The sequence below is a fragment of the Trematosphaeria pertusa genome (genome assembly GCF_010094035.1).
Source record: "Trematosphaeria pertusa strain CBS 122368 unplaced genomic scaffold BU26scaffold_40, whole genome shotgun sequence".
NCBI classification, from domain to species: domain Eukaryota; kingdom Fungi; phylum Ascomycota; class Dothideomycetes; order Pleosporales; family Trematosphaeriaceae; genus Trematosphaeria; species Trematosphaeria pertusa.
In genome coordinates, this window is record NW_022987251.1 from 71,567 (window position 1) to 89,198 (window position 17,632).

The 17,632-nt window shown below is 54.1% G+C and overlaps 6 protein-coding genes across 6 annotated transcripts; 2 read left to right on the top strand and 4 right to left on the bottom strand.

The window, feature by feature from the left end:
* Window positions 1–3: 3 nt before the first annotated feature.
* BU26DRAFT_591289 (uncharacterized protein) lies at window positions 4–738 on the bottom strand (the record flags this gene model as incomplete). Its single annotated transcript, XM_033834792.1, has 1 exon — window positions 4–738. One exon carries the CDS (start codon window positions 736–738, stop codon window positions 4–6), a length of 735 nt encoding a protein of 244 aa, XP_033675214.1.
* A 647-nt stretch (window positions 739–1,385) lies between these two features.
* Window positions 1,386–4,228, bottom strand: BU26DRAFT_591291 (uncharacterized protein; the record flags this gene model as incomplete). The annotated part of the gene is made up of 7 exons (XM_033834793.1): window positions 4,170–4,228; window positions 2,833–4,121; window positions 2,560–2,782; window positions 1,967–2,509; window positions 1,876–1,911; window positions 1,699–1,830; window positions 1,386–1,436 (listed from the first exon to the last, which is right to left on the bottom strand). Exons 1-7 carry the CDS (start codon window positions 4,185–4,187, stop codon window positions 1,386–1,388), a joined length of 2,292 nt encoding a protein of 763 aa, XP_033675215.1. The 5' UTR covers window positions 4,188–4,228.
* Window positions 4,229–10,007: 5,779 nt separating this feature from the next.
* On the top strand, window positions 10,008–10,742 carry BU26DRAFT_443322 (DHS-like NAD/FAD-binding domain-containing protein; the record flags this gene model as incomplete). The annotated part of the gene is made up of 1 exon (XM_033824538.1): window positions 10,008–10,742. A coding segment is annotated over one exon (735 nt), but the record flags the coding sequence as incomplete, so codon positions are not given.
* Window positions 10,743–11,945: 1,203 nt separating this feature from the next.
* BU26DRAFT_263491 (uncharacterized protein) lies at window positions 11,946–12,301 on the top strand. The gene has a single exon (XM_033821276.1). The coding sequence runs from the start codon at window positions 11,996–11,998 to the stop codon at window positions 12,251–12,253; it is 258 nt and encodes an 85-aa protein (XP_033675217.1). The 5' UTR covers window positions 11,946–11,995; the 3' UTR covers window positions 12,254–12,301.
* Window positions 12,302–12,773: 472 nt separating this feature from the next.
* Window positions 12,774–14,998, bottom strand: BU26DRAFT_263505 (uncharacterized protein). Its single transcript, XM_033821277.1, has 2 exons — window positions 14,935–14,998; window positions 12,774–14,873 (listed from the first exon to the last, which is right to left on the bottom strand). The coding sequence occupies exon 2, from the start codon at window positions 14,597–14,599 to the stop codon at window positions 12,971–12,973; it is 1,629 nt and encodes a 542-aa protein (XP_033675218.1). The 5' UTR covers window positions 14,600–14,873; window positions 14,935–14,998; the 3' UTR covers window positions 12,774–12,970.
* A 1,231-nt stretch (window positions 14,999–16,229) lies between these two features.
* On the bottom strand, window positions 16,230–17,040 carry BU26DRAFT_263486 (uncharacterized protein). Its single transcript, XM_033821275.1, has one exon. The coding sequence runs from the start codon at window positions 16,943–16,945 to the stop codon at window positions 16,349–16,351; it is 597 nt and encodes a 198-aa protein (XP_033675219.1). The 5' UTR covers window positions 16,946–17,040; the 3' UTR covers window positions 16,230–16,348.
* Window positions 17,041–17,632: the final 592 nt, after the last annotated feature.

The window sequence follows — 17,632 nt, forward strand, 5'->3', positions numbered from 1 at the left end:
CCCTTAGTTGTGAGACTTAACTGTCTTAACAGATTCTCTTCTGTTGCAAAATGGTCCCCTGCTAATGGGACTGCGCTGTTCGTCCGTCACCTCAGATGCGTAAATATCTGGAGATAGAGACTGCTGATCCTTATTTGACGCCCATCGGTTGCGCCGATCGCTGGGCGACTCATTTAAGGAAGCTTGGGCAACAGTACTCGAGGAATTCTGGTGCGTAGATTCTGGAGTGACATCTAGTCTTTGGTTTAGATCGGAAGATGAGCATGTCTCTCCGACATCAGGCGTGACTAAAACCTGGTGTTTTGGTGTGGGTTCCGGTGTTTTGCCTCGTTCAGGTATATCTAGAACAGCCTCATTGATTCGACTCCGGCCAAACGATACGACTTCGTGAATTGGCCTTGCTGAAGGCGACAGCGATGCATCTGCTGCGACTCCACCGACACTCAAACAAGGCTCAGTATTCTCGAATACCACGGGTGGTGAGAGAGCAGTAACTTCAGCGAACGGCTCGAATTGTGAAGACTGCGAACCGTTATCATCGTCCATACCATCCATGAGTCCTTGCGCCGCGTCGAGCATATAGGCGTCCATGAGTTCATCAGCAAAGCTATGAATCTCTCGTTGAATTTGCTCTCTCAACTCGGGCCGGCTATCAAGCAGGGACGAGATTTCCGCTCGGACGCGGCCTCGAATACCTTTAAAGATATGAACGATTAGCTTAGCATAACCGCGTGCCATTGTGACCTACGTCTTCAACCGTGCTCATGATAACATCCGAGTTATAAACCAGGCCAGAATTCGATCCGAGGTTAGCCAAAATTGTCTTTATGGTGATCCCAGAAGCACTGTTAGTAGAAAAGTTGGATCGCTCAGAAACAGTTTGGTTTGGTCTGGTTAGGATCTCTCACGCCCCTCTGCTGAGCTAGGCCGGTAGGCTGACTAATCGATTAAGCTCATTCCATGGAATTAGCAAATGCCACACAGCCACCTTTAGTTTCTAATTTTATGCTGCCAAGAAATTTCATATGTCATGCAATCAGGGGTCCGAGCGGCATCGCCCAGCAGATGTATCCAACTGACATTAGTTGGAGTGACGTGCAAATGGATCACTAGATTGATTCAAGAGATTACGCGGAGTATTTTTTTGGCCGTACCGGTGCTCATTTTAAATCCTCTCTCTGACCCGGTTTCTAGCGCTTTCTAGGTTAAAATTATGCCCCGTGGTGGAAAATGACCTCGCATTGCTATTTTTAAGCCCTAAAAGTGATTGGTAATGAGACGATTATCATCTTCCATATTTCGTGTCTCTTAAGGTCGCGAAATACAGTGTGATCTTTTCCAGTCATCCACTGACATGAATGCACGCGTGATTGAGAGTCCCCTTCCTAATAATCTCTCGGCAAAATCACACTTCCGCACTGGCGATCGCTTGTTTTCTATCCATTTTCAGCAGCCGCCGTTCAATGGGCACATCTGAGTGGTAAAGGTTCAATGTCCTTGGAGATGACGTGAATCCGTGAGCGCTGCTGGCGGGGCCAAAACGGGCTCTGAACACGTGATCGCTACGTTGTGGAAAAGCTGAATCTATGTCGCACCCATCCCCTTCTGCCTTTTAGACCTGCGTAAGCTGGGTCTCACGTTCCCCTGTCCTCCCTTTCGTAAAGCGTTCTCCGATATGCAAGTCCGCAGGTTGCTTACAATCTCCATTCTTAAACGGTCCGGATCCAGTCTATCCCACCAGTTGCCGACGGTAAGACCGCTCATCCGAAGCGCCGCATTCCTTACGACCATTGGGCCGCAACTTGAGGCATCGTGCTGCTGCGGTGTGGGCTGGCTAGGTTAGAGTGGGGAGTTCATGAGGACGTTGCTACTCACCGCCTCGATATACTTGAACTTCAAGTAGCCGAATTCCTGCTGCGGTGGTGTTAATGTATGCTGCCGTTCGCCAGGAGTCACACACGCTCACCAGCACTAGCTTGTCGACACGAGTCGGTTCGACCGCGTCATCAGCCGTCACTGTCGCGTCAATGATTTCTTGGCTTGCCATGGAGTCGTAATGGTAGATCGTTCGATCCTGTTCGTTAATCTCGAGCAATGAGAAGTGTCGGTTTTCGTGCTTGAGAGAGCAGAGGTGGATGAGATGATACTCCTCGCCATGAGATTGGGGCTGTACTTCCCGGCGGAAGTTGTCGACCTTCTTTCTCCAGCCGGCGAGAGGTCTCCGGATGCGGCTGATCTTACCGCTTGGTCCGAGCTGATCTAGTGGGACACTGTAGCCGCACCTCACGAAGTGCGGCTTCTTCGAGATCGTCATGCATGCAAGGATGAGCCAGGCGTCGAACCATTCCCCTGGGCGTAGCTTGCTGAAGATGTCACAGGACAACTCCGTTTTGCCGTCTAAGACGATCACGTCGTCATCCTCGGCTTTCCGCTTACCAAGCACACTGCTGCCGACTGCGTCAATCAGTCGGTCCACTGCGACATTCAGGGAAGACGAGGGGACTGGCTCCTGTGCTTTCTCAGTCCCTGGGCTTTTTCACCTTGAAAGGCCTAACCTACCGCGTCAAGATGGAACTTATGCATCAGTTCGCTGTGTTCTTCCTCCGGTAGCAACGTCTCCTCTTTTAACGACGTGAAGAAGAGGCGCAGATCGGGTTTTCCGGTGGCGATAAAGAGTTCGAGCTGTTTATCTAGGATCTGGAGCAACCGCATCCGTCGCGAATCCGCTTGGAAACCCTTCATCAGGATACCGAGCTCTTCAGAGTCCATTTTAGCATAGTCCCTGCTCATGTGTTAAGTAGCTAGCAGTACCTTAGGTATGGTCGGACTCACCAGATATCGGGGCTGAATAGGATGCCGGGTCCAAGTTCTTTGACCAATTTGTTCCTTAGTTTGCTCCCTCTATTAAGCCGCGTATTGATTCGCTGTCTCTCCAATCGGATCCTTTTGTCACCACGACCAGTCGTAGAACCCGCCGTGGAAGTGCCCAGGTCGTTCTCGCGCTGGAGCCAGTCTCTTCCCTGGATCACGGCTTGTCCAGGGTCGGCCAGACCTTGCATGCAATCTAGCACGTGGATCGCCGCACCCCTTTTACCCACCGGCTTGTTCTTTCTCGTGAGCAATGCGCCTTGAAAATTTTCTACCTGGCTGTCAAACCACTTCGACGCCCCCATATACTCGATCATATTCAGAATTGTCACCTTGCGGTTCGCCGCTGATCCGGCCTCGAGGACCTGCATCCACATAGTGCCATCAGATACCCCTGATGCGGGTGTGCTCGCCGTCTCCGTGCGAGAAAGATCCTGTAGGATCTGGGAATGAATCTGCCTCGAAACGCCGTCCGGGTATTGGCTCAACTCATAGAGCGCCTCGATTGCCTTGACCACCATATCCTCAAGTGTCATGTTTTCTACGTCTCGTCCGCCATCTGACTGAGTGGGTGAGGCGGAAATGCTCCTGAGAGATGCTGGTATCTTCCCTCTCCGGATCTCCTCCGTCGGAGGTGACGTGCCGGCATCCGCTTGCCGAAGAGGTGTTGACGGCACCTGCTTTGGTGGTGTGGTCGGTCGATGTGATCCGCTTGATGAGGCCGGATCACTCGATTCCGGCGATTCGTTCCCCTTCGTCAACGGTACGGGTGCTGTCGTTTTACTTCCCGTCGTCATCTCTTCGTTCGCATCACGCGCAGCCGTGACGCAAGATGCATCTTCCTGGGCGACACTGCCGCTTAGCTTGGCGCTCTGCGGCTCGGAGTTCCTGTCTTCCAGACCTCTTGCCGGATCCGACGGCAGACTGCGCACATCATCCCTCGCGTCTTCCTGCCTCGCTAAGCGTGTGTTCCGGCGTACGCTGCCTTGCGGATCTTGGGTGTCCGAACAGTTTTCTGCTCTCCTGCTCGCGTTGACGGAACTCGGTGGCTTGAAGGGACCATCCGCTCTGGGACTGCGCTTTTTACGCTTTCGGGGCTTATTCGTATGTTCGAGCATTGTCGATCGCTCCAGAGGGTCTTTGATTGCGTCTTGCGGGCGCTCGTCCGTACCGGCATATTCTAGGATCGTGGCGGCGAGTGACCTGGCGGGCTCGCGGGCTTTCTGACAGAGCCGATACACCAGTAAGCGGAACTATGACAATCAGGAGTGAACAGACAAGGCATGCTACTGCTGACTGACCTCCGGTTGATGGTACATTTCGACTATCGCATCTGGCGTAAGAGCGCAGACAAACGTTTCGAACAAAGCAAGCAACTCTCTGCTCTGCTCAGCCGTGCCTGACGCAGTCCGCCCCTTCCTATGGTCAGCCAATGAGACATATCTTGGATAGGGGTCAAGACAACTTTTTGGGCGTCACCCGTCAAATCCATGAGATGATAGACAGGAGAGTCCTTCACTTGACTCTATCAGATGTGGAAATTGGTTTTGGGCTGGCGACGGACTGAGAGCGAATGCAACACCTAAGAGGGCAGAGGTGCCTTGAGGACGGAGTCACTCTCGGAAAGAGCGAGCATATGTGCGAGCACGAGTGCGAACTGCCCGGGTCGTGGGTATCCGACCCCTTCCACGTTAGGAGACCTTATCAGGAACCTGGTAGAAGAGTAGGCCCACCGTTGTGGTGGCGTTCAGCTGAGGCCAGGTCCCTCGCCATCCCAGTGCCATCATTGTGAGCAAGGATCGCCGATGGCGGTCCAAGGACGGATGCCAGCTCACTCACAGCCGGCTCTGAGTGCGCAGAAAGAACCAAAACTAACACATCTGCCTCTTCATGTGAAGCAGGCAAGGAGAGTCATCACACCATCTCAAGAGTCTCGACGGCACATCGTCGAGTCAGCGGAGACAACCCAGCTGAGAACCCCCCTTCAAGAACAGGATGAGGTGATTTCTGCCTACCATCGGACGCCCGGCAGCGGCCCCGGTCGGCTCCACACATTGGCGATGGGGTGAATGAGCCCATCGCGACAGCTGGAAACGTCATCGTAATGCATAATCCATCCTCCCGGCCGAGATGTGCAACGTGGCGCCCTCCGTCCTGCCACGGTGGGCTGATTCCAAGCTTACACCTAGGGCTCAGACTCTGGGGTGTGCTGCAGCTCTCCTGGACTGTGGCCGGTTGGATTGATGCCCGATGACTGTGGCGGTGGAGCTATCGGGCGTTTCGATATCCTAGGATATCCAAAGGCACGTCGGAGACTGGTCCGCTCTCCACCGGGCGCAGCTCCAGACGAATCTTATGAGTATGACGCCGCGTCAAAGCCTTGCTAACCCAGCTCAAAACCAGGTGTGGTGGCGATCCAATCGGCAATGTCAGGTCACCGGTGACGAGGCAGTTCATGTTCCGGACGTCAGGGGCTGATGGAAGGATTGTGGCTGCTGTTCTGTTGCCTCCGGTGCTGCGATGGACTATTGACTCTGTCGCATGCGCATGTCTAGCCTCTGAAGTCAGGTCGGAGACAGGCAACGGGGCGTTGAGTGGTATGAACTTCGTTTCGTGTAACTCACTCGAACAAGCCAGGTCTCTGCTTCCGTGTGGCCCACATGAATCTGCAAGAACGGATAGATGTGAACCCGAAAGGAACTCTGACCTGGTCAGATCGTCGATGAGGGGAGTCTATGCATAGGATTGCATGGTGGACCATTGATAGATCGACGAGGTCAATACACTGGAGTTGGACGGCCAACACGGCTCGGCATGAAGCTGTCATAACGTGGAAGGCGGCGTAGTTGGCACTAGCGGGGTTCAACCCTGCCGAAGGGGAAAGGACCAGTCTTCGCAAATAGTATTAATATGGCACGAGGCTCGCACCCGCTGCCTCTAGTTACCGTGCTCAAAGTGACTTCGCCCGAGAGTATCAGGTCCTCTTACTCCAGTCAATATGACGAATTCGAACTCGCCAACGGAAGAGATCGACAGCCAAACCTACCGTGACTTGGTACACCCCACATGAATGGCCGAAGTGGTCCGGAATAGCTGACACGACGTTCAGATTCTGTCCTCGCGTCTGACACAGGCCCAAGTCCCGGGCGAAGCTGCCAGCGAGCCGTCTGTCTCTGAGACCAGGGCTAGGGTGCCACACATTGATACCGCACTCGCCGAAGACCACGATGGAGGGTTAGATCGTGATCAAGCAACGGCTGAGATGAGAGCTTGGGCCATGGCCTCAGCCGCTGGCCCATCATCTGCTCGAGGAGAGAAAGCAACGTGTCGCAACTTGAGTATGTGCGAGTGGCCGGTAAAAATCTTAACTTTCTAACCGTCACTGCAGACTCAAAGAAGCGCCCTTATGATGACGCCTTCGAGTTCTAAGAGCACAGAGACCTTTTGGACAAACGGTCTAGATATAAGCAGGCGTTGGAAGGTTGTCATCGGATCCATCAGGGAGCCTTGAAGACAATCATTTCGGCAAAGGCGCAATTGGTGGGGAAACACATCGACGTTATGCCAGCCAAAGATTTGACTGCTCCTCTGCAGCACATTGGGCGCCTGGCGCAGAGTATCGAAAGGATGCAACCGGAGCCGTGAGTCGAACGTTGTGCAATAGAGCAGTGTAGTCTGTACGGCAGTTAGCATTTTTTATTCTATTCATTTTACATTTCCATGGATCCCAATTTTCGCCCGTTTCTTCCTGCGATGAGACAGCGCCTTGGCTGTTATGCAACCCTGGCTCCGCGATGGATGGAACCGCGACGTTGTGATTAGATTGCGAGTTCGCTTAAGTATGGCTGGCGTGCAAGAGCCGCAACTCTGGCGGAGCGATCGTGTTGCCAAGCTTACCGTAGCAACTAATTTAGACCGCATTTTAATAGCAGGTGCTTCTAGGAACACATCTACCTGCCCTACGCTGCTTCTATCGTCCCTCACTCAATATCCTATGGCATGTAATCATCTTTGCCGGCCAGGACGAGATTGGTGCCGGTGGTCTCCATCATTTCGCTCCTTTCCTGCGTCTTACTTGCTGCTCTTCGTAGCATACGGGTTCAAAATATCCTAATTCAGACGAGGCGGTTGCCGTTTTGGATGAAGTATATCTTAATATTACAGGCACGACGGCATTAACAATTGGTAGCGTCTCCACCGAACCATGCCATCTCTCGTCCGGTCTGGTCGAATCCTAGGACTGCCAACCTCAGCAACACACACAGATCCTAACTCCGAGTTCATCGTGGCCGAACGAACAACATTCATCTAGATTACGGTCACTTATATCACGATGGCTAGAGACCGACCACCTAGGGACGAGCTCTTACCATTCTGAAGGCGCCTCATTGCAACCTAACGAGAATCGAGTCAGGATGCGCCTCGATGGATAGATCGGGCAGGTCCTCGAAACGAGCTTACCCAGCCGGTGGGTCTTTTAGGCGGCGCTGTCCGCACTCTCCTTGACACGAGGCACATCAGCCACGGACAAGATGCGAATCCGGGTATCATTCCTGTATTAGCATACATCGCCATCCAACCATTCAGAGAAGGAATTCGCGCCAACCGAGGTCAGGATATCTATGGCCGCGTAACCTGCGAAGTGGCCGTGAACTGCATAACCAAAGACGCGTGAGTAGCATATCCTGGACTTTCCCCGATGACTCTCTAAGCCACTGTCGACTGACGTCAAGTTGCCGTGAGCAAGCGTAGGAAGCCCGCAGCAAGGCTCTGGAAGAACGGTCGAATGCTGCATCGGCCGATCAGGACGGTTGACGAGAGGCTGCGCATTCCGCCGACGGCGAAACCGAGATGATAGCTGCATCCAGGTTAATGTAACAGTGGCGGCCTCAGATAAGACAGCCACCATATGAGTCTCGTCTAATGATTGGGCTGGCCTGCTGCTCGACGATCGACTGTCGTCAGTGACCGTCCCCGCGGGAAGCACGTGCCTGTCGGGGCGAAGCCTCGAGTATGACTATATAAACGGTCCTGCCCCCTCCGTTGGCCTCCGCAGCTTCTTCACCCTTCCTTTCACTATTGCCGATCACGTGTATCCCTTATCGACATGGCACACGTCCGTATCCCCTCCGATGGTTCTGACTCGTCTCTTCCGTCTCTTGCGGAGCTGACGGGCCGGAGGCTGAAAAAGAGACGGCAAGGTATGGACTTGTTCGTCCCGTCCGACTGTTGCTGCTTACAATGGACAAGCAGGTCCTATGCCGGAGCCTGTTCGCTGCTCCGGATGCGGGATAACGCTCCAGGCCACTGAGAGGACATACTTCCTCCCCTTCTGTCATTGTGTGAGTACATTTGTATATGGGACATCTCATGCTCCTGCCTTGTCGCAGTCCCGTTACTGATTCCTGAAGCTCTATTGCAACCGATGCGTCCTTCGGCCGATTCTAGATCGCCTCGCATCGACTGGGGACGACCATACCCGCGCTGCCGTTGATCTGTTCGATGCCCTTGTGGGCAACACGACGAAGCCACCCCTCTCCTCGATGAACGTGTTCAAATGCAAAAGAGAAGACCACCCTCAATTGGCTGGCGCCATCGAATGCTACGGCACTGTATGTGCCCTGTGCGAATGGGAAGACTCACCGAGCCGCGGATGCATGTATCTGCCCTGTGGTAAGCTACAGGAAATGCTCGCTCAAGAGCTGTGCTAAGATTTCAGGACATCCATTTTGCGAGCTTCACATTACAACCTATTTCGAAACATCGGGGAGGAAATGTCCAACGTGCGCAAGAGTTGCTCCTGGGGAAGATGCACATTTTAAGCGAGATGGTACATATGTGCTTGGTTGGCCACGTAAATTTTGATGGAACTATATACTGGAGTCGAGATGGGCCTCGAGACCTCTTCGGCTTGGCACAAGTGCTGAGCTCCGGAATAGTACGAGCTATGGAATGGTACGTGAATGAATGACACCTCTCCCTCGTCCTATCACGCTGGAGTCCCTCCAAGTTCGCGCGTCGGACCTCTGAGGCCTGCGCCCTACATCCTGCGATCGGCTGAGCATGAATCTCAAGCCGCGCCGGCCCTAGCATGACCGTTAGTCGTCAGCTCCGCCTCTCGAGTCCTGCTGATGCGCTAGCCGTCCAGGGAGTCTTCTACAAGCCCCTCAGCTGGCCAGACGCGCCCTACTGTCTGGGCCATGTATCAAAGTGTGGTGGCGAAGCAGCCATGGCGCGTCTTGACCAGGGTAAGGAGAGCTGCTTGTAGAAGCATCCACGGCGAATTCATGCATTTCTGGGAGGTCCTAATGTCGGCTAGAGAATGTGCTCCGTGGCTGTGACGGCTAGCTACGACGTCGGGAGCTTGTCCCCAAGGTTGACGTGGCAGGAAGAACTACGGCAGTGTCCACATCCGCGTGATGCGAAGAGCAATCGGACGCAGGCCTTGAACGGCTTGCTCGAACGACGAGCTGAGACGACTCGAGCCGGAATCCCCAACGGCGCGACGGTGAGGCGACCGGGCGTCCCATGTGACTGACATTTTCGCACCGGAACAACTGGCTATGGCGACCTGATCCACGACACCGAGGGCAGTGCAGCAGCAAAGCCACTGCCATGTCATGGTGGGTGACATCGGGTGGGAATGTGCTTCCGAATCGTCTAGATGCCTGACTATGGCGTCTCAGGACCCCGGGACAGGAGGGCAGCCACCAGCGCATCCTCTGAGTTGGTTACATCCGAAGGGGACGCTATTGCTAGGGTATATTCATGCGGCATGACGGCAATGGCCGGTCCGAAAGATAAAAGGAGAGGCTAGCCCCCTAATCTATCACATTACGCTCACTTCTGACCTCAGCCCTCGAGCTGTCTTTCATTAACAAGTTCACCGTTGTCCAGTATGCCTTCGTCTGAACACGAATCACCTAACATGGCGTATTTGACGAACTCCAGTTCGGAGGAGCTACTCTCTTCGCTGCGGCGCTCTTTCCAGGGCAAGCAGAGAATTGTTGCCGTGACTGGCGCCGGCATCTCTGTGAACGCGGGCAGTAAGTCAAGCACCATTCACATACGCAGCATCTCATGAGCGAGTGTCATCAGTTCCGGATTTCCGCCGCGGCACAAAGTTCGGAAAGCAATGATTCCATATATCAGTCTACGATTCGGACGAGTCCACTGGCCGGTTCCATGAAATGATTCGCACAATGCACGACAAGGCCCGCAACGTGGAACCTACCGGGTTTCACCACTTCTTAGCTGGTCTTGCTGAAGCCGGCCGCCTGCGTCGACATTACATGCAGAACATCGACGGCATTGACTCCCGTTCAGCGTCCTATCGAGGCTTCAAGAATCTGGACTTGCTCCCAATCACAATTCACCTACACGGCAGCCTGGACAAAATGTTCTGTCACAAGTGCCAACGGGAGTTCACTTTCGACGTCAACTGTTTTCACGGTTCGGAGACGGTGAAGTGCGGAAACTGCATACGGCTCGAGGAGGAACGGGACAGGAAGAGGGAAGCGCATGGAAGACCGCCCGCTAGGAAAGCATCACGGATCGTCGGAGCACTACGACCGAAGGTTACCCTTTATGAAGACGAGCACCAATCGATTGATGCGAGTTACGAGCGGGCCATCACAAAGGACTTTCGCAAAGCCCCTGATTGCGTCATTATTGTAGGTACGAGATTGCAGATTCCCAAAGCACGGAGGCTAGCGGAGATCCTAGCAGCGAAGAGCAAGGATAAAGATGGTCTTGTGATATATATTAACAAGGAACAAGCGTCTCTGGGGCCGAAGATGGACTCTCTCATAGATTTTCGCTTCGATGGAGACTGCGATGATTTCGCTTCCTTGATGCAAGAGACTAGACGGTGAAGTTGCATAGCAAGTCTCTGACGGCGAAATACAAGCTTAGTTTAGAGTGGCATGATGGCGAACGCTAGGTGCATCCAGTGCCTAACATGCGCACAGTCTATTATATTCTCACGGAAATGGTGAGCTAGAGATTGTACGAGCAAGCTGCAGGCGGAATACCTGCACTTGATAGCGGAATAGTACATAAATGCTACAGTACGGATCATTACGAACAGCGGAGTAGTATGTGAATGCTACAGTGCGTACTCTTACGAACAATGGAGTAGTACGCGAATGCTGCAGTGCGGATCATTACAAGTAGCGGAGTAGTACATGAATGCTACGCTACGGACTATTACGAACGGCGGAGTAGTACGCAATGCGGATCATTACGAGTAGCGGAGTGGTACGAACAGCGGAGTAGTACGCGAATGCTGCAGTGCGGATCATTACAAGTAGCGGAGTGGTACGAATAGCGAGTAGTACGTGAATTCTACAGTGCGGATCATTACGAACAGCGGAGTAGTACGTAGATGCTACAGGACGGATCATTACGAATAGCGGAGTAGTACGTAAATGCTATACTACGGACTATTACGAACAGCTGAGTAGTACGTGAATGCTACAGTGCGGATCATTACGAACAGCGGAGTAATACGTGGATGCAGCACGTGAACGCATGGGTCCCGATCAGGCTCTTTAGGAACGGGATCCTGAAAGGGCCTCAAGGAGCTCGATTGGGCTCTATGAAGCACCGACCTGTGATGACCCAAACTGGCTCCAACTAAAGGATCTTAAATACGTTATCAGGGTGAGAGCGAGCAGGACGTCCTGCGATGGTGCCACCACTTTTCGAAATCGAAATCGACATCGCGACGCTCAACCATCCATATATGCAGGGGTGATTTTTCGGCCTTGCCGGTGCCCATTTTCGATCTTTTCTCCAGCACTGTTTCTAGGCCGTCCGGGGTTAAATTATCTCCCGTGGCCGAAAATGATTGCGTAGTCAGGCAATTGCCAGATTCAATCGACCAATTAAGTTCGGGCGTCTTTTCTAACCCCTTAACCTGCACTTTTTTAATACTTCAAGACTTCAGACCATTAAACGTACGGCAGATGCCGAACTAAATGGTGGCGACCGATGCAGTATGTCAACAGCAGATTATGATAGGACCAATAAGCCCAATGGAAAATCACAAAGGAAGAGTGCCAAACAACTTGAAAGCGATAATTATCTACGTCAAAAAAAGAACCTTGTCAAGAAATGCAACAGGATGAGGGAACGTTTCGGCATAGATATCTATCTACACATACGTCGGACGGGACGACAAGATATCTATACGTCTTACGACGACTTCTCATGGCCTAAAGGAATAAAGGATACGATTGTAAGCCAGCATTACCTCTCGTTTCTCGACTCAACTGACCCAGCTGAGGCCAACTGCTATCCACTCCCAAATACAATGACGCCTGCAAATTTCGAGCAAGACACAGAGAAGGCGGAGGAGAAAGGGCAAAAGGAGTCGTCTTGAAGCTGTGACGGTTACCTCGTAGATAAAAAGCTAATGAGACGTTGTATTCGTTGGAAGGTGGTAGAACGAGGGCTTGTGAAGCATATGAGACAGAGCTCAGGCGCAGTTAATAGAGACATTCAAGAGACTGGAGGCAGGAGCACCTCTCTGCACGCTGACTAGTATGAATGAAAGGAACGGAAAACACTGGACCAAGACGGGCTGCAGTTCGTTTATGCTATCCTCGAATTTCACATGAAACTCAAAGAAGGACGCTGAAGGGAGATATAACTTAGAGCACATGTCATTGGTCGGCCATCTACTGCAGGAATCCGTCAGCGACATTTTTAGAAATGGGGTTGGCACGCGAGCGGACTTGGAGAAATGATCAAGATAGGACTGGCATTAGAATAGATGATGACACAAATGGGATCTGAAGAGGACTGGTGAAGCACATGACATACAGCTCAGGCACAGCCAATAGAGACATTCAAGAGGCTGAAGGGAGGAGCACCTTTCTGCACGCTGACCGGTAGACCGCTTGCGACGACGTGGTGTGATTGAGAGTAATAAGGGAGTCGGAAAAGCCGGATGCGAGTGATTGTAGACGAGAGACAGACAGACAGAACATCCAACATGCGAGCTGACCAGCACAAGCGTGAAGGATGGAGTTTTTCGTGATGATGCGATTTCATTGTGATTTGAGAGATCGAAGATAGACCGCTGAACCAGGACCCCCTAGGACGGCCCTTGCAACATGTGCCAGCGCAGTCGCACCGCGCCCGGTGTCCTGCCAGGAAATTTGGGAAATATCTCCTTCCATGGCAGTTTGTCCTCCTCCTTGCATTCCCGCAAGAGTTTCTCCTCCGGTTCTGTCCAACGACTGCCGCTGGCCCTCGCTTCCTCGCCTTGAGAATCGCCGCCAGCCCGGCTGGGATCGACATCACTGTCGCTCGAGCCGGAGTCGTCGTCGTCCGGGGACTCATCGCTCGAGAGGGTAGCTCCTGCCTGGGCAGCTCCATTGCGCAGAGTGTACGTAGCCTCCTCTGGGTCGCTCTCGGAATCGCTCTCAGAATCACTGCAGACGCCGACTGCTTCTGTCGCCGTTTCAGTAGCGGCGGGCTCGGGCGCATGGCGACGGGCGTGAAGGAACCCGGTCACCAGCCACGAATTCAGCGCGAGCGGCATAATGGTGGTGCCGTCAATATGCCCTGCATCACCAAGCGCAGTCTGGATGAGCGCCAGTGACTCATCATAAGAGAAGGCTGGCACGTTGCGATCGTCCTGGATGACAGTCGCCCAGAATGACACGCCTGCAGAGACTCGCCTCAGACTTGTGTTAGTGAGCTTCTGCGGAGTTGGGCTAGACAAAGTGCTACCACCGTCCAGCGGCAGCATCACTTCCGCGGTAGCAGATTGCGGCAGGAGAGAGGGAGAGTCGGGTCCACCTATGAGACGAGATAGAGAAGACCTGACCGTCGTACGACTGGGCTGAGACGGGCGCTTGGGTCGTGCTTTCCGCTGCAGAACCGCAGCCTTCTGCTGCTTGACGCGGCGGACGGTGGCAACTTTCGATGATGAGTTCTGTTGCCCGGCCCGCTCCCGTATGGACTGTTCGCTCTCGCCGGCGGCATGTGGGCCCTTGACACCGCTTCGTCGGAACCCGCCTTTCGTCGCAGGCTTCGGAGCCTCCATGGGCCGAGTGGTGTCGATGGAGCTTCGCAGTCGTCGAGGCACCGTCGTACCCCCAAGACCAGCTCCGTCGTCAGCACTGCCTTCGACCACAGCCATCTCTGTGTCTCCATCGTTCTCTGGCGTCTCCAGCGCGTCAACCGGATGCGTTTCGTTCCTGTTCCGGTCGCTTGGCGACGGACTGGAAGAGAGCGCTGTGCCAGAAACGGTATCCCGCGGATTGAAGTCATCTCCGGGAGTTCTGCTATCGTTGTTCCCGCCGTGTTCACCGATGCGAACATCGCCCTCGCTGCTGACGAGCGGATGTGGAGGGTCGGCATCGTCGCGGACGTCACTGCTGGCGCTTCCATCGCGCGTACCGCCGTTTTGTGGGTTCACGGCGTTGCCCGGAGTTGGCGAGCCTGGCCTCGGCGTGGAAGTGCGACTCAAGGCTGAACGGTAGTGCGACAAAGAGCACGGTCGCTGTCGCTTTGAGGAATGCGCGCGTCCATCATGCCTTTCCGAGATGGGCTCCGTCGGTTCACTGATGATCGACGTGTCTGTACCGGCAGACTCGGCGTGCTTCCGCTTGTGTGACCAGCGCAGCGTGCTTGCCGTGTTGAGATCGTCACTGCGGCTTCTGTCCCGCCCAAGGACACCATCTACGGACACGAGAATGCGCCCTGACGCTTGCATGACACGGATTTCTTACCATGCTCCCTCACTCCGTCATCACCTTGAGACGTATAGTCCTGTGCTAGACCTGGAAGCATATCTCCCTCATTATCCCCATTGCCTCCATCGTCCTCATCGTCCCCATCTGCATGATAGGATCGATCACGGCAAATGCCCAGAGAGCCGCCGCGGCGACGTTCGGCGGCGGTGGCCGCGTCGTTTTCCGACTCGTCATCCTCCGACTCGTCATCGGTCGAATCATCGGTCGAATCATCGGCAATGATCATCGGGCGTTCTACCCATTGTTAGAAAGACATATTCTCCATAGTGTGTTGGCCTACAAGCCGCGAGCTTACCTCGGCAACTGCCCTCACGAGGATCAGTTGGACTGGGCGCTACTTGTTCAACAACCGCCGCTCTCAGATCTACCTTCTGGCTTAGTTGGCGCCTCTTCCGAGGCCCAGAGACAGTGTTGTCGCCTTCACGGTCGACTGCATCGCCTGTGTACGCCTGTTAGCTCGGGTGTGCTCTCACGCTGTGGAAAACGTACTTGAATGTAGCGACTCCTGAGATTTGGTTGGGTCAGCAGTCGAGAGAAGTTGTTGCACGTCATCGGACGTAAGATCGCACTCAGACACGGTCTCCTCCAGGGCCTCGTCAATATCGTGCCACTCGTCGGTCGTCAGCTCGACCCGTTTGCGTGGACGTCGCTGAGCGGGTTGGAGTTTCGGAGGGGTATAACAAATGAACTTAGGGGAAACAGGGGGGAAACGGAACTGGTGAGTAGTGGCCATAGCCTTGGCCGCTGCTAGTCAATTGAACTCGTCACGAAGAAGCGTGAAGAGGCGGGTTCGCGCCAGCTTAAGTGGGCGTGGGCGTGGGCGCTGGCGCTGTTGCGTTTCTCTCCCAGCCGTCCATTTCTGCGGTCACAGCCTCGAAATCCAGGCGCGCCCCGTCCTAGCCCGTCACCGGCTGTGGACATCGGGATAGCATCCTGGAGAGTGCGCATAAATCACGCGTCCGCACACCCAACCTTTGCGCCGTGGCCGTGCTGGAGGGACTCCAAAGAAGGCCTGATCCGTGACCATGCCGAGGAAGACAGCAAATTGAATGTCTCCGACTGGAATCCACCTCGTATGCGATTCCGCTGTGACGCTGCGACGCTGCGACGCTGCGACGCTGCAACCCCTGAGAAGAACCTTCACGCCGCAGACACGCAAGGTTGCGTGACAGCAAATCTGGAACGATTGTCTCAGGATCAACGGGCAACCAACAGCGAGCGCGAGGTTCAGAATCCTGCGAATCCCTCTTCCATGCTGGGCTGAGGCTGCAGGCGAGGCGTTTTCATGCGCTCTGCAGTCTGCCCGGCCTCTTGCTCCTCCGGTCGCATCCCACACCGCTCTCCGTCACCCGGTCAACCCGGCAGCCTCCTCCTCTCCAGCTGACCAAAGTCGGCGCAGATCTGAAGCAGAAGGCGAAGCAAGATGCCAGCCCGCTGCGGATCCACGGATTCCCACTTACGCGGCAGTGCATAGACCGCACTCCGACTGCTGCGTCGGCTCCTGCGTCGGCTCCTGCTTCAGTTCCTGCTCCTACAGCACCCGTTCCGCTAGACCGTCATGCAACACGGCGCTGCAACCTGACGCATCATGTAAGCCACAAAGACGACTATCCACCGAGCCGATCTCATGACGCCACGTCATCTCCCTGGCAAGGATGCGCCTCGCATAGCGTCGCGCCCATCCGCAGTTGCGGGGCTGAGCCGGTGCCCTAGCTGCAGGCTGCCGGCCTGGCATCCGTGTCGCCGCGGAGACGCCAGATTTCAAAGCAGAGTGGGCAGGGAATTCCGACCGCAGCAGTTGGGGGGCCAGTGAGCGGGCCCAGGCCAGGCCGCATGACCCCGAAGGAAGCGTCTGAGATGGGACCGAATGAAACGCCGCCGGCAGGCACCGGGAAGTCAAGCCAGGCGGCCGAGTGATGATGACATGTCGGCCCACAGGAGCTGAGCTGGCTCGCCGATGCCCCACCGCGCCTGTTGCACCACCGAGGAGTTATGCGCGGGACGGTAGGCGGCGATGCAAGCATGGAGTGCAGGCCTGAGCGGGATTTCCGGGTTGCTTCCGGGGGAAGTGGTCTCGCAATCGGAAGTCGTGGTACGATCGCGATCGTGATCGTGGAGTTCAGGAGATCGAGTTGACTAGGAGCGACGAGCCATCGAATTGCAAACGCAGCATCCTTAGAAGGGTCGAACAGAGCTCGGGAGACAGCGCGTGCGAGAAAGGTACACGGCGGCACGGCGGTGCACGTAGGCCAAAGCAGCTGCGTCCGGCGCTGCGGGAGGATCCCACATCGCGCTCGCTCTGGCATCGTCGTCAGCAACGGAGACGCCGGAAATTCTTAGTGGGGAAGCAAGGCAGTGCGACGGCAGCGGAGTGACGAACCTGCATGAGCGCCAGGCGGCTGGGAAGGGGAAGAGGGAAGGGAAAAAAAGCCTCACGGTCAAGGGCCTCAGGGCGGCAATGAGTCAACAGTGAGGGACGCGGCGTGAGTGAGAGCGAATGCGAGGTTTTGGGGAGGAGGCAGGATTGAAAGGTAAAGAAAACCAGAGGGGGAGGAGGCGTCCTTTTATGGTGGACGTCGGAGCGGATCGGCTGAGTCAGGCGGGGCCTGAGGGCTGGCGCTTTGCCCTGAAGGGATACCGCAGTTTCCTGATAAGGCTTTGCCACCAGCTTCTTTATAGTAATAATTAGGTAAGAGCTATATATCTATTAGTTAAGCTTTATACTAGACTAATTTATTAAAAAGCTATAAGGTTTAATAATGTACTTTATAAGCGAACCGACTACACAAGCGAGCCGACTACCTTTTTCTTGGCAAGAAAATCAACGAAAATTAACCTGTTTTTCTTAAATAACTAAGCGAAACCTTAATATTTTTATATAAAAATTTATATATATATTCTCTATAGTATATTACACCTTATAGTAAATTTGCACTAAGATATATTACGTAATTAAAAAGCTATACGTATTTAACTAACTTTTAAGAAAAAAT

Coding starts and splice junctions, on each gene's coding strand:
- BU26DRAFT_263491 (XM_033821276.1), top strand. CDS start 11,996: ATGAGGGAACGTTTCGGCATAGATATCTATCTACACATACGTCGGACG.
- BU26DRAFT_263505 (XM_033821277.1), bottom strand. CDS start 14,599: ATGCAAGCGTCAGGGCGCATTCTCGTGTCCGTAGATGGTGTCCTTGGG.
- BU26DRAFT_263486 (XM_033821275.1), bottom strand. CDS start 16,945: ATGCCAGAGCGAGCGCGATGTGGGATCCTCCCGCAGCGCCGGACGCAG.